General features: G+C 43.0%; 1 protein-coding gene across 1 annotated transcript; it reads left to right on the top strand.

Annotated features, from left to right (window-relative positions):
• The first annotated feature begins 6,052 nt into the window (after positions 1-6,052).
• On the top strand, positions 6,053-9,340 carry LOC109731873 (U-box domain-containing protein 45). The gene is made up of 3 exons (XM_020291050.4): positions 6,053-7,005; positions 7,106-8,024; positions 8,821-9,340. Exons 1-2 carry the CDS (start codon positions 6,476-6,478, stop codon positions 8,010-8,012), a joined length of 1,437 nt encoding a protein of 478 aa, XP_020146639.1. The 5' UTR covers positions 6,053-6,475; the 3' UTR covers positions 8,013-8,024; positions 8,821-9,340.
• The last annotated feature ends 13,442 nt before the right edge of the window (positions 9,341-22,782 follow it).

The raw sequence follows: 22,782 nt of genomic DNA, 5'->3' as shown, positions 1-22,782 counted from the left end.
CGGGAGAAAGAAGAACACTGCAGGCTACGATCTATTTTCCAGGAAGGAGATTGTTGGAGGGAAAAGACGTAATCTGGAACGTTCGTTTTTTAATCTAACAATTCAGATTGATCCGGGCAAAATTGACTGGCCAAAAGAGAAATTTGAGTGACCAGCTCCTAGCCATTCCCTTTGTATTTTAGTGCTGTTTTAGTCAACTTTCGCCTATCGTTTGGCTAGTGTCCATGACAGATTATAAAATAATCACAAGGCAAATCATTCCCGAACCATGAAAGTCGATCTTAAGCTACGGTAAATTATGGTTACTTGCAGGCGCGAGGTTATTGGGTAACATTTTACTGGGAGAATGATCCCTCATTCTTTATTTAACCTCTGTGGTCATGTTTTTTTTTCAAAAAGGGGTTTTACCCCAGCCTCTGCATCAGAAAGATGCATACATCTCATATTATTAAAAAATATATCCAGCAACAAGTCTCCAAATCTCGAAATATGTAATAAACAAACGCTCATAAGAGCTAAACAGAAAAGCCACAACTGGCTGGCAAATAAAAATAGGAGCACTACATGCCTATCCTATTACATGACCGCCGTCCAAACCGGTTGAAAATATCCCGAGCTACCATCTCCCATCAGATAGACGCAGTAACCAAACGCTCCCTGGCCTCCGTCGGAGTGAGTAGCGACCACATACGGATCAACGCTGTGGCCCTGAAGATAACCTGCAAAAAATGAATGTTCGTTGATTTGTTAAAAACCAAATCATTTCTGCAGTTCCAGACTGCCCATAATAAAGCACAAACGCCAACACGAATGTGCCTCGCTGTATCGGAGTCAACCCCATCAAGCCACGTTCCAAATAACATGTTGATGAAAGTAGGCGGATTAATATTAAAAGCAATATTAATCGACCGCCATAGAATCTTAGCGAGCGGACAATCAAGAAAGAGGTGTTTGATAGTTTCGTTATGGTCACAAAAACTACATCTAGCAGAACCCACCCAATTGCGTTTTGCCAGATTATCCTTAGTCAAAATAACTTATTTATGCACGAACCACATAAACACTTTGATTCGCAAAGGTACCTTTACTTTCCAAACGTGCTTCGAGGAAGGAATGACGCTAGAGTTTATGACGTCCAGATACATGGATTTGACCGAGAACACGCCATTCTTAGTTAGTTTCCAATACAACTGATCTGGCTGCTGAGACAGCTGGACATCCATCAAACGTCTTACAAGATGAAGCCAGGCCTCCCAACGATTTCCAACTAGCGTCCTCCGAAAACTAATATTGAGGGGAGTGGATTGTAGAACGGTTGCAACGTAAGCTTCTCTACGTAGAACAACGTTGTACAGAGTAGGATATTGAAGTGCAAGGGGAGTCTCCCCAAGCCACGTATCCTCCCAGAACCTCGTATTAGCTCCATTTCCGACTAAGAACCTTGTCCTGTTGAAAAAGAGTGGCTTGACTCTCATCAATCCTTTCTAAAATGGCGAGTCAGTCGGCCTCACTGTCACCTGGGCCAAGGTTTTAGACTGAAGATACTTATTTCGCAAAATCTGAGCCCAAGTAGCCTCCGTCTCGGACGAAAGTTTAAACAGCCACTTGCTAAGGAGACATCTGTTTTTGACTTCCAGATTTTCAATACCTAGACCCCCTTGGTCCTTCGGCCTACAGATTATATCCCATTTAGCAAGCCTATACTTTTGTTTAAGCTCATCACTCTGCCAAAAGAATCGAGATCGATAGAAGTCTAGCCTCTTCCTGACACCCACCGGGACCTAAAAAAGGATAGGAGAAACATAGGCATACTGGTGAGGACCGAATTAATCAAAATTAATCGCCCTTCATATGACATGAGCTTCCCTTTCCAACAGCTCAGTTTCTTCTTAAAACGATCCTCGATGCATTTCCACTCATTGTTAGTCAGCTTACGATGATGAATGGGTATACCTAAATACGTGAACGGTAACGTGCCCAACTCACATCCGAACAATTGCTTATACGCCTCCTGGTCATCATTAGCTCTTCCAAAACAGAACAATTCGCTCTTGTGGAAGTTAATTTTGAGCCCGGACAATTGTTCAAATATGCATAACACAAGCTTCATGTTTCTCGCTTTCGCCAAGTCGTACTCCATAAAGATGATAGTATCATCAGCATACTGAAGGATGGAGATACCGCCATCAACTAAATGCGGAACAAGGCTACCTACCTGCCCCGCATCCTTAGCCCGTCCTATTAAAATAGTCAGCATATCAACCACTATGTTGAATAGGATCGGTGACATGGGATCTCCTTGCCTTAACCCTTTGTGAGTCTGGAAATAGTGACCTATATCGTCATTCACTTTAATCCCCACACTCCCTTTTTGCGTAAAGGATTCAATCTGGTTTCTCCAGGCCGTGTCAAATCCTTTCATACGCAAAGCCTGTTGAAGGAAAGGCCATTTAACTTTATCGTATGCTTTTTCAAAATTCACTTTAAAAACAACGCCATCTAGTTTTTTTAAGTGAACCTCCGTGGTCATGTAACATGAAGACTTTGTTTCTTCTCTTATTATTAAATGAGATGAGGCAAATCTTTCCCTCTCTTTCAAAAAAAGAAAAGAAAATAAAAGAAAAGCTTGAATTCATCATAAGCTCAGATCCTGGGCGTCGTGCTTGGTCGGCACGAGCTTCTGGACTCTCCGAGGAGCGCGGCATCCGGCAAGGACGTATGCACGCCCCGTGAGATCTCTTTCCCTGAGCTGTTCAACACATGCCCAGCGGTCTGCTCCCTCCTTGGTGCCGCTGTCCAGTTCAGGCCAGCTACTCAGCGTTTCGGTTGGTTAATTTTAGTGATTCCAGCAACATTCACAAGCTCGCCAACAGAACGAACGTGCATGTACGCCTATGTTATGGGCTTCTGTCCTTTGACTGATCAGCTGTGTTTCTTTTCCAGCACTGCACCAAAATGCTCAACTTTTTGCTCTTCTGGCCAACTTTTGTACTAGCTCAACTCTTTTGCTCTCCTGGCATGTACCCCTGCAGTTTTGGCACCGAGCTAGGCTCAACGAACGCCATCGCCCATCGACAGGCAGGCCAAAAGGACACACGCATAGTATGCCACCCGCAAAGAAAAAGCACATAGCATGCACTGTCACATTATAAGTATTAACCATGCCTGCTAGAATTTGCCATCCGTGTAACAATACCCATCAGCAAATGCACCTGATACAAAGTTTGACTTAGATAAATCTGAGTAAGAAAAATGATGAAACTATTAAAAAGATCATTGCTCACCTCGCACTCTCATAAAGGTCCGTGCTACATATAGCTCTTAATTTACAACCCGCTTCTCTTCTCTCTCCTCTTATCTCTCTTACAACTTAGGCTCTGTTTGGAAGCAAATGTCGTATTCAAACCTCAGTATTTTGATACTACGGTTTTTTATAGCGGCGACAATGAATACTGTAGTTTATGAAACCAACAGTCTTTCTAAGTATTGCAGAAACAGTGGTATGTTTGGAAATCAAAAGTATATAACGTTGCAATAGGCCACCAGTAGACAAAGCCTTTGTTGTGTTTCTCAGTTTTAAAAAAAGAGGTCCCATCCTTTTTTTATACTGCAATAATACTATAGTTTTGTGGATATTGTAGTTTATAATACTAATTTTTTTATTACACCCAAACACCTCAAAGTATTTAAAACCATATTTAAAAAAATTGTAGTATTCTTGAAATACTTTGCAACCAAACACTACATTAGCAATCAATACTTAACCCTTATAACCCGCTTACATCACCTTATTGTACTTGCTCTAAAGGGTCCAACTAACAAAAATCTCTTCAATCAAGTTAGATGGGTCAAGTAGATTTTGTAGTTTGCAAAGTACACCCCCAATTAGCGCGCTTGTTTTTCTAAAAACACACACTTGTTGATGCATTAATCTATACTAACCACAGCGCATGCATGTGCACCACATTCTCAAAAAATAAGCATGGATAGTCACATGCACTGGTTGTTGGATTTCATGATTAATTCTATAATTTAAATTATGATTAAAGCAACAATTAGCATGTATATGTCAAACATAGTAGATGCAATAAACAACATGATCAACAACATTACACATGTAACAGCAATCATAATTAGAGATTGGATCATATTACGATGCACAAGCTGATCGTTTGTACATGAAGTAATAGTGGCGGCTGCAGAGGCGATGTTGTTGATGACGATTTAGCGAAGACCGGTCAAAGCAGACAGCAGCAGAGACGACGGTGCGCGACACCGCCCGACTTGGAAGGAAGACGACCCATGGTGACGAACGTAACCAGTCGCACTTAGTGCTTTCCAAAAACCTAATTCATTGTCTCCCGATGCAGGATCACAAGAGCGAAAGATTCCCGACACACGCTCTCCCACTCGGCGATGCACACCGATATTTGGGATGGAGAAGACTACAACGGCGACGCAAATAGCAAGGCGAGGTAAAAAAACTCGATTTTGATGTATATTTGGTCGTGTCCGGTAAATCATATGTGTAGGAGAAACCACTCGGTCTCATGTCGTGTTTTACAATCCAAACCTACTAGGTTTCCTACTTGAAAACTTATTGGTCATGTTTTAACTCCAAATTTTATTTGTCAATAAACCAACAATAAAACATCAAAAAGAAAGTTGTGCTCCTGCAAGGCCACGAACCGTTCACACGCATGCGCACGTCCGCGCCCTTTGCCCCAGGCCTGTGCTCAGCGAAACGAGGCGAGGCGGGCTCGGGCGTGTGGGGTTCTCTTTCTCTGCTCGTACCAATCACTTAGTGGAGTCGGAAGGCTCCACTATATGAGTTCGTCTCACACCACCTCCCCCAGCACCATGGGACTAAATATCGGACCTCGACATCTTTCATTTATACATGGGCCTTTGAGATTTACTTAGAAATTTTTTATATGCACATGGGCCAAGCCCATTAATTCTAACATTATTGTCATTTTATTTAATCATTGCACACAACAATTTAATGCATATTTGAATCAGAATACCCCCACCAATCCATAATAAGTGTTATCACTAGGATGCCGAGTTTCTAAACTCGAGCTCAAATGCTCCTGCATGAACCGTAAATTTTAAAAAATAGAAATAAAATAAAAAATTCTGAAAATTTTATGTGGCAAGCTTTAAAGAATGTTTTAAGTGCACGTAAAATTTCATCACAAAATCACATCCGTGCAAGGCATGGTAAAAAAACAATATCGACGCTATGAAAATGTTAATTTCAAACGCATTTCGAGCACTGTTTTTTGTTTTTGCCACGACTATCTCTAATGTGATTTCGTGATGAAAAATTGCATGCACTTCAAACATTTCTTAAAGTTTGCCGAAATACCATTTTTTTGAAACAAATTTGATTTTATTGTTCACAACAGGAGCATTTGAGCTCGAGATTAGAAGCATACTTTCGTTATCACCACACTTATTATGGATCAGAGGGAATATTTAGTAAACAAAGTGGAAATTAAGTTAATTGTGGTAGACGCTGCACCGCTGCACATGGTATATACTCACCAGCAAATGCGTCTGATAGATGTATAAATCATGCGTGATAGACGTAGTATTGATCATACTACGTGCTAGAATTGCAATGCTCATACATATTCCTCTCTCCGTCTGAAAATACTTGTCACAGAAATGTATAAAAATGGATGTATCTAGAACTAAAATATGTCTAGATACATCCATTCCTCGGACAAGTATTTTGGGACCGAGAGAGTAATACCCATCAGCAAATGCGCCTGATACGGTCGTATCATCAGGGCGTATGATACCGACAAGAGCCAATCAGCGGGAGTAGACTGGTAGTAGGAGTATCTTGGACTCCTCTGTCGGCGGAGCTACAAAATCTTGTGCTGCGTCAATGCAGACATGGGTGCGCGGCGGCGTGTCAAGCAAGTGGCACTGCATGCACACAGTAACTACGCCTCATCACTCTTTCCGCAACTACTCCTAGACTGTAAATGAGCCACGATAGATCCCAGATTTGTACTGCTGCCGAACTTTCGGAGTAACAGAGATAAACTAATTGCTCCACCATCCTGCACACCAAGCCTGATCAAATACTTTGAAGTTTAACTCGCTCGCAGATCGATTCGTCTGCAAATGACCTGGTGCCGCATTTTTTAACACAATTTTTAGTCACCTCCTCGATGGCCCCCCACTGCAAAATCCAACTGTAAATCCAGCATTGATGGCGTCCAGTTTTTAATTGCTCCCTCCATTTTTTATCCTGGCTGCGTGGGCCCGCCCTGTCAGTCCTCGGTGACCACCTTGCCTTTCACACGGACGGAGTATAAACCCTCTCTGTTACTACGCCGCGCCGCGCCACGGCTTCCGCTGCACGCCATTACCGAAGCGCCCCCTCCTTCGCCAAGTGTCCCCCTCCCTCCTCCGGCCAATGTGACTTGCTGTCGAAGCCGCGGTAGGGGAAGGAGCGATGGTGGTCAGGTGCGTGCACGCCGATGCGGGTGGCTTCCGGCTCTGGCCGGTCTTCTCGGCCGCCACCATGCGGAGGAAGCTTCTTGAGGTGCTGACGTGCGGCGGCGGCGGCGGTTCTTGTCGCGGCCGGACGTCCTTCCGGTCGCCCCAGCCGCGCGCGCAGTCGCAGCCGAGGCCGCGGTCCGACCGCCTCGCGGAGCTGCTCAGGGCGGAGCCGTCCGAGTGCGGCGACGACGAGGGCGAGGCTGACGCGGCCGCCAGGAAGTCGGCGGCGCTGGAGGAGCTCAAGGTCGTGGTCGCCGCCCTTCAGGATGGAGAGGGAGACGTTGCCGGCGGCGTCTCGTGGCGTGTCGAGGCGGCCACGGTCGTGCGGAGGAAGGCCAAGGACGACGCCATGGCCAGGGAGATGCTCGCGATGCTCGGCGCCATCCCGCCGCTCGTCGCCATGCTCGACCAGGGTGGAGGCGGCGAGGAGCTCCTGGCCGCCGCGCTGTACGCGCTCCTCAACATGGGGATCGGCAATGACACGTGAGTTTTCTGTTCCGCCACGCGCTCCTCTGTTTCTTGTTGATCAGATCTGGGGTGCTCGGCTTCTGATTCTGCAGGAGGTGTTTGGTTTGATTCGCAGGAACAAGGCCGCGATCGTCCAGGCCGGCGCCGTGCACAAGATGCTCCGCATTGCCGAGGGCGCGTCCGGCGCTCTGACGGGGGCGCTCGTCGCCAACTTCCTCTGCCTCAGCGCGCTGGACGCGAACAAGCCCATCATCGGCGCCTCCGGGGCCGCGCCCTTCCTCGTGCGCGCGTTCGAGGCCGCGGCCACGGAGCAGGTCCGGCACGACGCCCTGCGCGCGCTGCTCAACCTCTCCATCGCGCCGGCGAACGCGCCGCACCTGCTGTCCGCGGGGCTCGCGCCGTCGCTGATCGCCGCCATCGGGGGCATGTCAGCGTCGGACCGCGCCCTCGCCGCGCTCTGCAACGTCGTGGCCGCCTGCCCCGAGGGCCGGCGCGCGGTGAGCCGCGCCCCGGACGCGGTGCCGGTGCTCGTGGACGTGCTCAACTGGTCCGACGACGCCGGGTGCCAGGAGAAGGCCGCGTACGTGCTGATGGTGCTGGCGCACCGGAGCTACGGCGACCGCGCGGCCATGGCGGAGGCCGGCGCCACGTCGGCGCTGCTGGAGCTGACGCTGGTGGGCACGGCGCTGGCGCAGAAGCGCGCGTCGAGGATCCTGGAGATCCTGCGCGCCGACAAGGGCAAGCAGGTGGCGGACGCGTCCGGCGTCGTGGCCACGGTGTCGGCGCCGCAGGAGCGCGGCGGCGGCGGAGGGCGGTGCCAGGAGGAGGAGGAGGCGGAGGCAGAGGGGGAGGCCTGCTGCATGAGCAACGAGAAGCGCGCCGTGCGGCAGCTGGTGCAGCAGAGCCTGCAGAGCAACATGCGGCGGATCGTGCGGCGCGCGCGGCTCCCGCAGGACCTGGCGCCGCCGGACGGCCTCAAGGCGCTCACCTCCTCCTCCACCTCCAAAAGCCTGCCGTTCTAAGCCCCACCGCAGGTAAAAAAAAAACAAGTTCATCCACATTCCTTGCTTCAGTGCCACACAATGGCAGTAACAAATACAGTTCGTCGCACTAGTTGTTTTTGTCAGTTGATCACCCCACTGTCATGTCAATGTTCTACTGTAGCATTTTGTCTGCCACCACCAGATCAGTCGACCAACAACGGCTAACTAAACAAGGAATCTAATCACGGGGATTTCCATCCTTGCTTCTAATCACGCTGTCACAGATGACAGGACCCACCAAAACAAAATGTAGTTTCTGCATTAATCTGATAGTGGTCGTACAAGTTAAGAGCTTCTAGTAGTAGTGTTAGTCCACACAACACAGCACACAAGTGCAAAGCTCGATCGGTTTTAATAAAGAAATCGAGTGTCATCCATTTCCCAGTTGGGAGTTTTAAGAAAACCAGGGTGGAAGTGGAACTGGAAGCAGGGTCAATCCTATCCGAGCCTTCTCCACTTTGGTCGGCGTCGTGCTTCGCCTCGAGGGACGCCATGGCCATCGTTGCTCTCCGGCAAAGTAAGCGCGCGCGCGCCCCAACAGTGTTGGGGCCAAGCGCGGCCATCGTGCCCTGGTCCAAAAGTCCTCCCGGCCGGTCAGGACATCATAACGCTCGCGTTTGGACTACCGCTGGTACGGGAGTACTATACTGGTACTCGTACAACACTACACTAGCAGTAGGAGTGTTATGGAAGGAATAGTAGATACATCTTCTGCCCATCTACTGTGCTTGGATTACATTTTTAGCAGATTAAAATAAACCGATCTCTGACCCTGTTCTTGTATCAGGAGGAGAGGCGACTTTGTTGCATGACAGTGGGCAATGGTGGTGCAAGCGTTGGAGGCCGGGAATCTCATCTCTTGGTGCCTGTGGACGGAGTGATGGGCGATGCTTGTTTATGCTCTGCCATGACGGAGCTCACGTGCTCGGATGCATCGGCAGACGGGCGCCGAGATGTTCTTCTTTCTCCTCCTAATCGCTTTTGCTTTTGGTGTTTTAACCGCGCTTCTTCCCAGCTTTTGTATATGTGATAGTTCTAGTTAATTTACTATTAGTCGTATACTACACCTAGTGCCTGGTAGTAGTGGTCAGCGTCAGCCATGGCTTGCTCTTTAATCTTTACCTGTGTGTGCACATGACATGATCTTTTCTTGGAGTGGGAGAGGGGAGGTGTTTTAGAGGTGGTGGTAGAAAAGAGAGGATGCAGTGGAGGGTGATTGATACAGTGCTACTATCTTAATGTTGGACCATTCATCATTCGGTCTTTGCCAGGCTGAAAAACTCCCACGGTCCATGTGTTTCAGCTTTTGCTCCATGTTCATTCGGCACAACTGCTTTGCTTCCAGATTGACATTGGTCTCAATCTAACCACTACCACCGCAAAGATGGTCCAGATTGTTGAGGTGGTCACTGTCACATGGGGCAATCTTGGTACACATCAATTTACAAACTACTGTACACATAGTTTCAGAACAGGCATCGTATCTCGTTCAGGTACTGTATTGGCATTTATTTGTGAGGAAAACTGGTGTGTACATACGGACATTGCCAGTAGAGTGCTACTGGTAGGAGTATTTGCAAACAGTTTATTAGATTGGCCTTCGCTGTACCGGCCGAGTTAAGTGTGTGGTTATACAGCAGACTCCGCATTTTCATTGGTTTAAGGGCCAGCACGTGGCACGCGGTTTTGATTAAGATTTAAGGGCTTGATTGATCAAAGGAGTGGGTGTTAGGATTACGTCAAGCTTGATTAAGGGTGAGCTAAGATGATCAAGAAGATGCCGCTGCCGCAACTGACAAATTAATACATTATGGTATGGTGCCCAGCTGTGCTCCGGAAGGCGATTCTTGTTCCAAACTGTCCTCACATGGAATTTTCTTCTCTCTTGCAAATGAAAACAATTAGCACCTGCTAATTTTATTTTATATAAACATACTGTATATACGTACAAAAACTTACTTAAATGAGACACACTGTTGCTTGTCTGGTTACTAGAGATCATTGTAAAAAATGAAAGAGAGAAGTGCATATTTCACTCTCAACTCTTGCCCTAGTCTAATTTACAACCCTCAACTCCAATGACGTCTCGCGAACCAACCTATGGTTGGATGGTTAAGGAACAATGGTATACCCAGCCCACAAGAGTTCTAAGTCCTAAATTTGACATTGGTGCTCGCATTTTTCGAAATTTATTTCAGGCCTTTCGGCGATGTGCGTTCAGTGGGAGGAGATGTTCCAGTCGAGTATGAAGATGTCTGTGGAGAATTCGTCAATCTCAAGATAATATGCCGGCTCAGTCTCTCGGAGGTGCTCATAGGAAAAGTGTGTACGTTCGTTCATAGGGGTGAGTGTATGCGACACTTCAATTGCACTGTGTTAAAAAAGCACCAATAATGTCACATTACAACCCCAAACTCTTTAAACCGGCCCGGATTCAACCTTCCCCTCCCTGTTGACCGGTTTTGACCCGCTGACCATCCGGACAGCAAAAAATTGCCAATTTCTAGGGGAAAAACCGAAAATATAATAATAAAAAGTAAAATCAAATATATTTCTAAAAATATAATAGTTATGTAAAAAATGGGAAAAAGTTTGCGGTTGTTGTCTGACCTTTTTTAAATTCTAAAAAATCTGGAAAATAAGAAAAATTGGATCTGCTCTTAGAAATTTCTACAAAAAAATGTACAAAATTCTGGAAAAAAATCCAGATGCTTACTATTGTTTTCTTGATTTTACAGAATTTGTTCAACCAACGCCCTTAGTATTGTTTTTTATTTTACACTTTTTTCTAAAAAAATATTTACATTTTTTAGAAATATATTTTTATTTTTTTCCAGGAATTGTTTTCATTTTACCGTTTTCTTTTGGATTTTTTTTTGCTCACATGGCTTGCTAACAATACGAAGGGTGCTAGTTGGGGGTTGTGACGTAGACGGTATTGGAGTTGGGGAATGTAAATTAGACTGCGACAAGAGTTGAGGGTTGAAATATGCGCTTCTCTCAAGATGAAACAGGTAGATTCCTCAAGAAAATGAAACAAGTAGAGAGTAGATTTTCGTAAACAAGTCCTCAAGATATGGCAAAGGGATTGTCACACTCACAATTTCTGACACTGGAATCCTGGCCCTATGCAAATCCAATGTTTCTTCTCTTGCGAACAATAGCTTGTAATCCTCTGTTGCATGTTCCTTGCTTTCGGGTCGGTGAGGTTTTGTTTTCGTGGTGACCTCTCATGGGTTTACATTGTTGCCGCAAAACTGTATCCTCTTATAAATTAAGATTAGGTTGTCCTTGAAAACAAATCTCCACCTATTCCTATCTGTTGAAGACTCTGTGCTCCTTCAAGAGCTCACTTCAATGGGCTCCTTCAAGTGCCATTTAGGACAGAATAGGAAAAGGAATATTCTTAAAATATCTTTGAACTAGGCAAGAAGGGTTTTAACATATCTATGGTAGCCATGATCCAAAGAATTTATGAGAGTTTTGTTGGAATTAATGGCAAGACAAAAATGTAGGTTGCTTCACAACCTACGGCAAACAGGGTTATCCCTTTAATAGAAAAAGGAATATTCCCAGGAAATAAATATTTGGGTTGGGCTAAGATCGAAATGGCATGGTCTTGGGATGAATGTGGGGAATACAAGCCACTTGGGAGAGTGAGAACAGAGGATCTTCCCAGGTTTGCAGATCACAGAGCCACAGAAAAAGAAATCCAAAGAAAAATTCAAACAAATCCAAAAGAAAAAGAAAGGGCCAAAAGTCGGGATGCTACAGATACCCCAACACACTTGTTCAATGTCATCCTAGAACAAGCAGGGTTGAGGGAAATCGAAATGAATGGTAGATGATTCACACCAGGAAATAATTTACAAAATCCTACTTTTGAAAAGATGGATAGAATATTATGTTTCATTCACCTGGAGGAGAATGATGTGGACCGAACCTCGATGGCGAGATCCGATATGTTGTTACGGCCTGATCTTTCACGACACACCACCAGGAGCATCAGTAACCTCTCGCCCGCGCACGCGATGTACACGAAATAGAGCGTTTGAACCTTGCGGCTCACCACGAGAAAACCTATCTCGACGACGGTACTCACGCGCAAAACAATTTCCCCGTAGAGAAGTGACAACACAAAGGTTTTCTAAAGCTTCCTCTAATACTTACGGATTTTTAGGCAGCTTCCCCAAAACTCGATACGGGTATTTATCCTAAAAAGCACATCGTGTTTATTATCAAAATATAACCTAGACTTTACATTGACTATGCCTGGCTATTTATAGCTTTACATGACTTGCACATGTACCTAAGACGGCTAAAAGAAAACTGACTTGAAATAAAAAACGAACGACAACAAGAGACCGGTCATAGAAGTTGCTCAATAAAATCTGGACTCTATTCACGTTGGTCTCTTTTGGCGGGCCCCATCAAATTGCTTCAAGCACAAAAATCTCCACGGTGGAAAATCTCTATACTTGCCTTTTATTTCCTTGTGTGGCAAAAAGATAAAACCAAAATCTGATCTTGATCTCTTGCCGTTTGAATAAGAGATAGACTGATGTCCACGGGAAGCAATAGGACTTGTTCCTAACAGAACGGAACAACCCTTGATGTAATTCTCTAGGTTGATAGCTTCTGCTTAATATTTGGCAAGGCCCACTTGTATGCGTACGTCGTGTTTGATTCTCCAATACATGTGTGCATGGGAACACATGTATGTATGTTGGCCAAGGCTCAAATAAATTCATCTTTTGAATTGTACAATGTTTTTGTACGGTGGCGACCAAAGCCTTTTCCTTGGCATCTTCAGCAAACTGAAATATTTTTGGCGCGCAAGTATCCTTGACCGGTAATCCGTTAACATGAGACGTTGTTTGAATAGTAACTACACCTATGTTTGTCTTGGACGTATCAGAGAACTATCTTCTTACATTGGTGAATGCTTTTGTTAGAGACAATTCGGATCATACGCCTTTGTATCTATATACTCAGGATGTCTCTCAAACAAACCACTGATACGTTCATTTTACATCATGTTTTTCTATTGTTATTATGATGTTTTTGGCCAATATAATACTTTGTATTACCATTCTAATGCCTTTTCTTTCTTAATTTGCAAGATTTACATAAAAAGGGAGATTGCCGGTAGCTAAATTCTGGGCCTAAAAAATATGTCACAAATACCTATTCTGCACATCTCCAAATGAGCTGAAATTTCACGAAGAATTAGTTTGGAATATATAAAAAATACTAGAAGAAAGAAATACCAGAGGGGGCCACCAAGGTGCCCACGAGGCACCAGGGCGCACACATCTTCTGGTATATAAGCCCATTTGCCCTAGAAAAAAAAAGGAGAGGAGTTTCGGGACAGAACGCCGCCGTCTCGAGGCGGAACTTGGGCAGGAGCACTTTTGCTCTCCGGCGAGCGATTACGCCGTAGATACTTCCCTCCGGAAGGGGGAAATTGAAGCCGTCGTCATCACCAACAACCCTCTCATCATGGGAGGACCAATCTTCATCAACATCTTCACCAGCACCATCTCATCTCAAACCCTAGTTCATCTCTTGTATTCAATCTTTGTATCAAAACCTCATATTGGTACTTGTGGGTTGCTAGTAGTGTTCATTACATATTGTAGTTGATGCTAGCTGGTTTATTTGGCAGAAGATTATATGTTCAGATCCATTATGGAATTCAATACATTCCTCTGATCTTGAACATGAATATGATTTGTGAGTAGTTACTTTTGTTATTGAGGACATGTGAGAAGTCTTGTCATCTCCCGTAATAATAAAGCACGAAGTGTTTCTGGTCCTCCGTCATAAGATTTGCCCCTAAAGTTACCTTAAATTACCCACGATGCCACCCATAAGTTAAAAAAATGATTCAGTTTTTTCCTTCAAAAACCACGTTCGCTTTGGTTAATTTAAAGAAACCCACTGTATCTTTCACATAGAGATAAGTAGCGCAGTGGCTAGGGCGTCCACGTTGCTCCTTGGAGATCCGGGTTTGATCCCCCTTTCTGCCTACTTTTTCTCTTTTTCTCTCCTTTTCTCTCTGGTGATGCTGGTGGGCGTAGTATATAACTGCTCGTGCAAGCATCACTTGGCAGATGGGCTGCACGCAATTTTGGCCCGGCTACTCTATGTTTAGTCTTTCTGTTTTTAGTAGATTCAAACATTTTTCAAAAAATCATAACTTTCAAACCCTATCTCCAAATCTAACATGTTATATATGAAAGTAGCTCAAAAAATGTGTAGATTTTAAATATACTATTATATTGCGTGTTAATCATTTCTAAATTGCTTTAGGATGTAAACTTAATTACTATCTTCTCTATGTGGGGGTATTTAATAAATGTCTATTATATATGTTTTCTACCCTTTTCAAATTTAGTAGATATGACAGTTTGATGCTCTCACATAATCTATTATTGACACTCTAGGGGATGTTGATTCCTGTCAACTACCATATTCTAAAGGTTAAAACAGATACATAATCATCTTCTCTGTCTCGCACAGTGCACTACCAACCCCTATACAATGATGCACATTAAACTGTTGATACGAGTTTTATGTAAACCAGTGGCTTATAGTTGATTTTCATATTGTTTGAAATTGTGTCAATAAAGACTTTTTTAAAGAATATTGTTTGCTGATGTTGTCGGATGTGTGTATGAGAGATGCTTTTTTCCCCTCCCATCGCAACACACGGGCATGTTTTGCTATTAAGTAATCATGTGAATTTGGTATTCGTTCAATATTTTGATGATATGCATGTTGTTGTTTCCCTTAGTGGTGTTATGTGAACGTCGACTACATGAGCCTTCACCATCTTTGGGCCTAAGGGAATGGAGTAGTAATTAGATCATGGGTTGCTAGAGTGATAGAAGCTTAAACCCTAATTTATGCGCTATTTCGTAAGAGGGCTGATTTGTATCCATATGTTTCATGCTATGGTTAGATTTATCTTAATTCTTCTTTCGTAGTGGCGGATGCTTGCGAGAGGGGGTAATCATAAGTGTGAGGCTTGTTCAAGTAAGAATAACACCCAAGCACCTGTCCACCCACATATCAAATTATCAAAGTAACGAACGCAAATCAAACAAACATGATGAAAGTGACTAGATGAAATCCCTGTGTGTCCTCAAGAACGCTTTTACTTGTTATATGGGACTGTTCCGACCTGTCCTTTGCTACAAAAAGGATTAGACTACCTTGCTGCACTTTTGTTACCGTTATTATTATTTGCTCGTTACAAATTATCTTGCTATCAAACTATCTGTAACTGATAGGTTCAGTGCTTGTAGAAAATACCTTGCTGAAAAGCGCTTGTCATTTCGTTCTGCTCCTCGTTGGGTTCGACACTCTTACTTATTGAAAGGACTACGATTAATCCCCTATTCGTGTGGGTCATCAACCACCCAATTTTCAGATCTCAAAACTCCTAGCTTTTAAGGGAGGACATACAGAAAATTGTCTCTAACACTTGGATGGATCCTACTATTCATGTATCCAACCTAATAAACTACAAAGGATATTGAGAAAGCTTAGTGCCAAATTGAAAGGATGTAATCAAAATATGAATGCTCGGTATGGAGAGTTGAAAAAGAACACTCATCAAATTAGCTAGATAACATTGATAAAGTTGTGAATTACAGGGCCTGGCTGCTGAAATGAGACACGAGCAGAAAGAATTAGTAGCTCAATTAGACCAACTGATGAAACAAGAAGGACTGAAGAGGGGACATGGGACACTAATACTAAATATTTTCATGCTAAAGCTAATGGTAGGCGCATGAAAAAAATATGATTACTACTCTGGACTAGGAATAAGGTCTGATACGTCCATTTTGCATCATGCTTTTGTATTGATATTTATTGCATTATGGGTTGTTATTACACATTATATCACAATACTTATGCCCTTTCTCTCTTATTTTATAAGGTCTACATGAAGAGGGAGAATGCCGCCAACTGGAATTCTGGACTAGAAAAGGAGCAAATATTAGAGACCTATTCTGCGCAACTCCAAAAGTCCTGAAACTTCACGGAGAATATTTTTGGAATATATAAAAAATATTGGGCGAAGAAATCAGAGAGGAGGGCCACCTACCATCCATAAGGGTGGAGGGTGCGCCCTACCCCCTAGGCGCACCCTCCTGTCTTGTGGGCCACCTGGCAGGCCCCCGACGCCCATCTTCTGCTATATGGTGTGTTTTGACCTGAGAAAATTAGAAGGAAGCTTTCGGGACGAAGCGCAACCGTCTCGAGGCGGAACCTGGGTAGAACCAATCTAGGGCTCCCGCGTAGCTGTTCTACCGGGGAAACTTCCCTCCGGGAGGGGGAAATCATCGCCATCGTCATCACCAGCGAACCTCTCATCGAGAGGGGGTCAATATCCATCAACATCTTCACCAGCACCATCTCCTCTCAAACCCTAGTTCATCTCTTGTATCCGATCTTTGTCTGAAAACCTCAGATTGGTACATGTGGGTTGCTAGTAGTGTTGATTACTACTTGTAGTCGATGCTAGTTGGTTTATTAGGTGGAAGATCATATGTTCAAATCCTTAATGATAATTAATACTCCTCTGATTATGAACATGAATATGCTTTGTGAGTAGTTACGTTTGTTCCTGAGGACGTGGGAGAAGTCTTGTTATAAGTAATCATGTGAATTTGGTATTCCTTTGATATTTTGATGAGATGTATGTTGTCTTTCCTCTAGTGGTATTATGTGAACGTAGACTACATGACACTTCACCATTGTTTGGGCCTAGGGGAAGGCATTGGGAAGTAATAAGTAGAAGATGGGTTGCTAGAGTGACAGAAGGTTAAACCCTAGTTTATGCGTTGCTTCATAAGGGGCTGATTTGGATCCATATGTTTCATTCTATGGTTAGATTTATCTTAATTCTTCTTTCGTAGTTGCAGATGTTTGCGAGAGGGGTTAATCATAAGTGGGATGCTTGTCGAAGGAAGGGTAGCACCCAACCACCGGTCCACCCACATATCAAGTTATCAAAGTAACGAACGCGAATCATATGAGCATGATGAAAACTAGCTTGACAACAATTCCCATGTGTCCTCGGGAGCGCTTTGCATTATATAAGAGTTCGTCCAGGCTTGTACTTTACAAATTATCTTATCACACAACTATCTGTTACCGATAATTTCAGTGCTTGCGGAGAATACCTTACTGAAAACCGCTTGTCATTTCCTTCTACTCCTCGTTGGGTTCGACACTCTTATTTATCAAAAGGACTACAATAGATCCCCTATACTTGTGGGTCATGAAGACTCTTTTTTGGCGCCGTTGCCGGGGAGTGAAGCGCCTTTGGTAAGTGGAATTTGTTAAGGAAACATTTATATAGTGTACTGAAATTTACTGTCACTTGTTACTATGGAAAATAATCCTTTGAGGGGCTTGTTCGGGGTGTCTTCACCTCGACTGGAAGAGCAAAGAGTTGCTCCTCAAACTACTGCACCTACTGAAAATATTTATTATTAAATTCCTTCGGGTATGATAGAGAAACTGCTAGCTAATTCTTATGTAGGAGATGGAACATTACATCTTGATATGCACCTAATCTATGTGGATGAAGTTTGTAGATTATTTAAGCTTGCAGGTATGCCCGAGGATGTTGTCAAGAAGAAGGTCTTCCCTTTATCTTTGAAGGGAAAGGCATTGACATGGTATAGGCTATGTGATGATATTGGATCATGGAACTACAACCGATTGAAATTGGAATTTCATAGAAGTTTTATCCTATGCATCTGGTTCATCTTGATCGAAATTATACATATAATTTTTGGCCTCATGAAGGAGAAAGTATCGCTCAAGCTTGGGGGAGTCTTAAGTCAATGTTATATTCATGCCCCAATCATGAGCTCTCAAGATAAATTATTATTCAAAAAATTTATGCTCGGCTTTCTCATAATGATTGATCCATGCTCGACACTTCTTGTACTGGTTCTTTTATGAAGGAGGATATTGAATTCAAATGGGATTTATTGGAAAGAATTAAACACAACTTTGAAGATTGGGAACTCGACGAAGGTAAGGAGTCAGGTATAAACCTTAAGTTTGATTGTGTTAAATCTTTCATGGACACCAATGCTTTTCTGATTTTAGCACTAAATATGGACTTGACTCTGAGATAGTAGCTTCTTTCTGCGAATCTTTTGCTACTCATATTGATCTCCCTAAGGAGAATTGGTTTAGATATCATCCTCCCATTGAAGTTAAAGTAGTAGAACCTATTAAAGTTCAAGAAGAAACTATTACTTATAATGTTGATCCTATTGTTCCTACTGCTTATATTGAGAAACCACCCTTTCCTATTAGAATAAAGGATCATGCTAAAGCTTCAACTGTGGTTCGTAAGAGTTATACTAGAACACCTACACCCCCTGAGCAAATTAAAGTTGAACCTAGTATTGCTATGGTTAAAGATCTCTTGATCGATAATATTGATGAGCATGTAATTATTTCTGTGATGAAGCTGCTAGAATTGCTAAACCTGATATTAAAGATAAACATAGACCTGTTGTTGGCATGCCTGTTGTTTCTGTTAAAATAGGAGATCATTGTTATCATGGCTTATGTGATGTGGGTGCTAGTGTGAGTGCAATAACTTTTACCTTATATAAAGAAATTATGAATGATATTGCACCTGCTGAGATAGAAGATATTGATGTTACTATTAAGCTTGCCAATAGAGATACTATTTCACCAATTGGGATTGTTAGAGATGTTAAAGTCTTGTGTGGGAAAATTAAATACCCTATTGATTTTCTTGTTCTTGGTTCCCCACAAGATGATTTTTGTCCCATTATATTTGGTAGACCTTTCTTGAATACTGTTAATGCTAAGATATACTGTGAGAAAGATATTGTTACTGTTGGTTTAGGGGATATGTCTCATGATTTTAATTTCTCTAAATTTCGTAGACAACCCCATGATAAAGAATTGCCTAGTAAGGATGAAATTATTGGTCTTGCTTCTATTTCCATGCCTCGTACTGATCCTTTAGAACAATATTTGCTAGACCATGAAAATGATGTGTTTATGAATGAAAGAAGGGAAATAGATGAAATATTCTTTAATCAAGGGCCTGTTTTGAAACACAACTTGCCTGTTGAAATCCTTGGGGGTCCTCCTCCACCCAAGGGTGATCCCGTGTTTGAGCTTAAACAATTACTTGATACTTTGAAATATGCTTATCTTGATGAAAAGAAGATATATCCTGTTATTATTAGTGCTAACCTTTCAGAGCATGAAGAAAAGAAATTATTGAAAACTCTGAAGAAGCACCGTGCTGCTATTGGATATACTTCTTAAGGGCATTAGTCACACTCTATGTCAGCACAAAATTAATTTGGAGCATGATGCTAAACCAGTTGTTGATCACCAACGACGGTTAAATCCTAAGATGAAAGAAGTGGTAAGAAATGAAATACTAAAGCTTCTGGAGGTAGGTATAATTTATCCTATTGCTGATAGTAGATGGGTAAGTCCCGTTCACTGTGTCCCTAAGAAGGGAGGTATTACTGTTATTCCTAATGATAAGAATGAATTGATTCCACAAAGAATTGTTAGAGGTTATAGAATGGTAATTAATTCTTGCAAATTAAAAAAAGCTAATAGAAAATATCATTACCCTCTACCTTTTATTGATCAAATGCTAGAAAGACTATCCAAACATACACATTTTTTCTTTCTAGATGGTTATTCTGGTTTTTCTCAAATACCTGTGTCAAAAGTTGATCAGGAGAAGACCACTTTTACTTGCCCTTTTGGTACCTTTGCTTATAGACGTATGCCTTTTGGTTTATGCAATGCACCTGCTACCTTTCAAAGATGTATGACTGCTATATTCTCTGATTTTTGTGAAAAGATTGTTGAGGTTTTCATGGATGATTTCTCCGTTTACGAAACTTCTTTTGATGATTGCTTAAGCAACCTTGATCGACTTTTGTAGAGATGTGAAGAAACTAATCTTGTCTTGAATTAGGAGAAGTGCCACTTTATGGTTAATGAAGGCATTGTCTAGGGGCATAACATTTCTGAAAGAGGTATTGAAGTTGATAAAGCTAAAGTAGATGCTATTGAAAAGATGCCGTGTCCTAAAGATATTAAAGGTATAATAAGTTTCCTTGGTCATGCTGGTTTCTATAGGAGGTTTATTAAAGACTTCTCTAAAATTTCTAGGCCTCTCACTAATCTCTTGCAAAAAGATGTTCCTTTTGTTTTTGATGATGATTGTGTAGAAGCATTTGAAATACTTAAGAAAGACTTGATTTCTGCACCTATTGTTCAGCCGCCTGAATGGAATTTACCCTTTGAATTTATGTGTGATGCTAGTGATTATGTTTTTGGTGCTGTTCTAGGGAAAAGATTTGATAAGAAATTAAATGTTACTCATTATGCTAGTAAAGCTCTAGACAGTGCCCAAATAAATTTTGCTACTACTGAAAAGGAATTTTTAGCAGTTGTATTTGCTTGTGATAAGTTCAGATCTTATATTCTTGATTCCAAAGTAACTGTTCACACTGATCATGTTGCTATTAAATATCTTATGGAAAAGAAAGATGCTAAACCTAGACTTATTAGATGGGTTCTCTTGTTACAAGAATTTGATTTGCATATTATTGATAGAAAGGGAGCTGAGAACCCCGTTGCAGACAACTTGTGTAGGTTAGAAAATGTTCTTGATGACCCACTGCCTATTGATGATAACTTTCCTGATGAACAATTAGATGTCATAAATGCTTCTTGTAATACTCCTTATTATGCTGATTATGCTAATTATATTGTTGCTAAATTTATACCACCTAGTTTCACATACCAGCAAAAGAAAAAGTTTTTCTATGATTTAAGGCATTACTTTTGGGATGACCCACACCTTCATAAAGAAGGAGTGGATGGTGTCATTAGACGTTGTGTACCTGAGCATGAACAGGAACAGATCCTATGCAAGTGCCACTCCGAGTCTTACGGAGGACACCACACTAGAGATAGAACTGAAGGAAATATGCCCTAGAGGCAATAATAAAGTTGTTATTTCATATTTCCTTATATCATGATAAAGGTTTATTATTCATGATAGAATTGTATTAATTGGAAACTTGATACATGTGTGGATACATAGACAAAACACCGTGTCCCTAGTAAGCCTCTACTAGACTAGCTCGTTAATCAAAGATGGTTAAGTTTCCTAACCATAGACATGTGTTGTCATTTGATGAATGGGATCACATCATTAGGAGAATGATGTGATGGACAAGACCCATTCGTTAGCTTAGCATTATGATTGTTCAGTTTTATTGCTATTGCTTTCTTCATGTCAAATACATATTCCTTCGACTATGAGATTATGCAACTCCCAGATACCGGAGGAATACCTTGTGTGCTATCAAACGTCACAACATAACTGGGTGATTATAAAGATGCTCTACAGGTATCTCCGAAGGTGTTTGTTGCGTTGGCATAGATCGAGATTAGGATTTGTCACTCCTAGTATCGGAGAGGTATCTCTGGGCCCTCTCGGTAATACACATCATAAGAAGCCTTGCAAGCAAAGTGACTAATGAGTTAGTTACGGGATGATGTATTACGGAGCGAGTAAAGAGACTTGCCGGTACCGAGATTGAACTAGGTATGAAAATACCGACGATCGAATCTCGGGCAAGTAACATACCGATGACAAAGGGAATAACATATGTTGTCATTACGGTTCGACTGATAAACATCTTCGTAGAATATGCAGGAGCCAATATGAGCATCCAGGTTCCGCTGTTGGTTATTGACCGGAGAGGTGTCTCAGTCATGTCCACACAGTTCTCGAACCTGTAGGGTCCGCATGCTTAACGTTCGATGATGATTTAGTATTATATGAGTTATGTGATTTGGTGACCGAATGTTGTTCGGAGTCCCGGATAAGATCACGGACATGAAGAGGAGTCTCGAAATGGTCGAGAGGTAAAGATTTATATATAGGACAATAGTATTCGGACACCAGAAGTGTTCTGGAGGGTACCGGGTACATATTGGGTCACCGGAAGGGGTTTCGGGCACCCCTGGCAAAAGATATGGGCCTAATGGGCCAAGAGGGGAAACATAGCAGCCAGCAGGGGTTGCTGCGCCCCCCATATGGGCCGAACCAGAGGAGAAGGAAAGAGGGGAAGAGAGAAGGAAGGGGAGGGACTCAGCCTCCCCCTTCCTTCCCTCCTCCCTCCTCCTTCCTTCCCCCTCTGGAACTTATGGAAGGGGGAGGCCGAATTAGGGAGGCGCCCAAGTAGGATTCCTCCTACTTGGGGCGCCCCCTTGCTGCTCCCCTCCCTCTCCCACCTATATATACATGGGGAGGGGGTGCCTAGAAAACACACCAACAATTGTTAGCCGTGTGCGGCGCCCCCCTCCATAGTTTACGCCTCCTGTCATATCTTCGTAGTGCTTAGGCGAAGCTCTGTGCGGATCACTTCACCATCACCGTCACCACGCCGTCGTGCTGGGGGAACTCTCCCTCGACACTTTGCTGGATCAAGAGTTCGAGGGACGTCATCGAGTTGAACGTGTGTAGAACTCGGAGGTGCCGTACATTCGGTGCTTGATCGGTCGGAACGAGAAGAAGTTCAAATACATCAACCACGTTAACAAATGCTTCCGCTTTCGGTCTACGAGGGTACGTGGACACACACCCCCCGTCTCGTTGCTATGCATCTCCTAGATAGATCTTGCG

Source organism: Aegilops tauschii, chromosome 5, assembly GCF_002575655.3.
Source record: "Aegilops tauschii subsp. strangulata cultivar AL8/78 chromosome 5, Aet v6.0, whole genome shotgun sequence".
In the NCBI taxonomy this organism is placed as follows: Eukaryota; Viridiplantae; Streptophyta; class Magnoliopsida; order Poales; family Poaceae; genus Aegilops; species Aegilops tauschii.
This window is presented reverse-complemented; position numbering and strand designations above follow the sequence as displayed.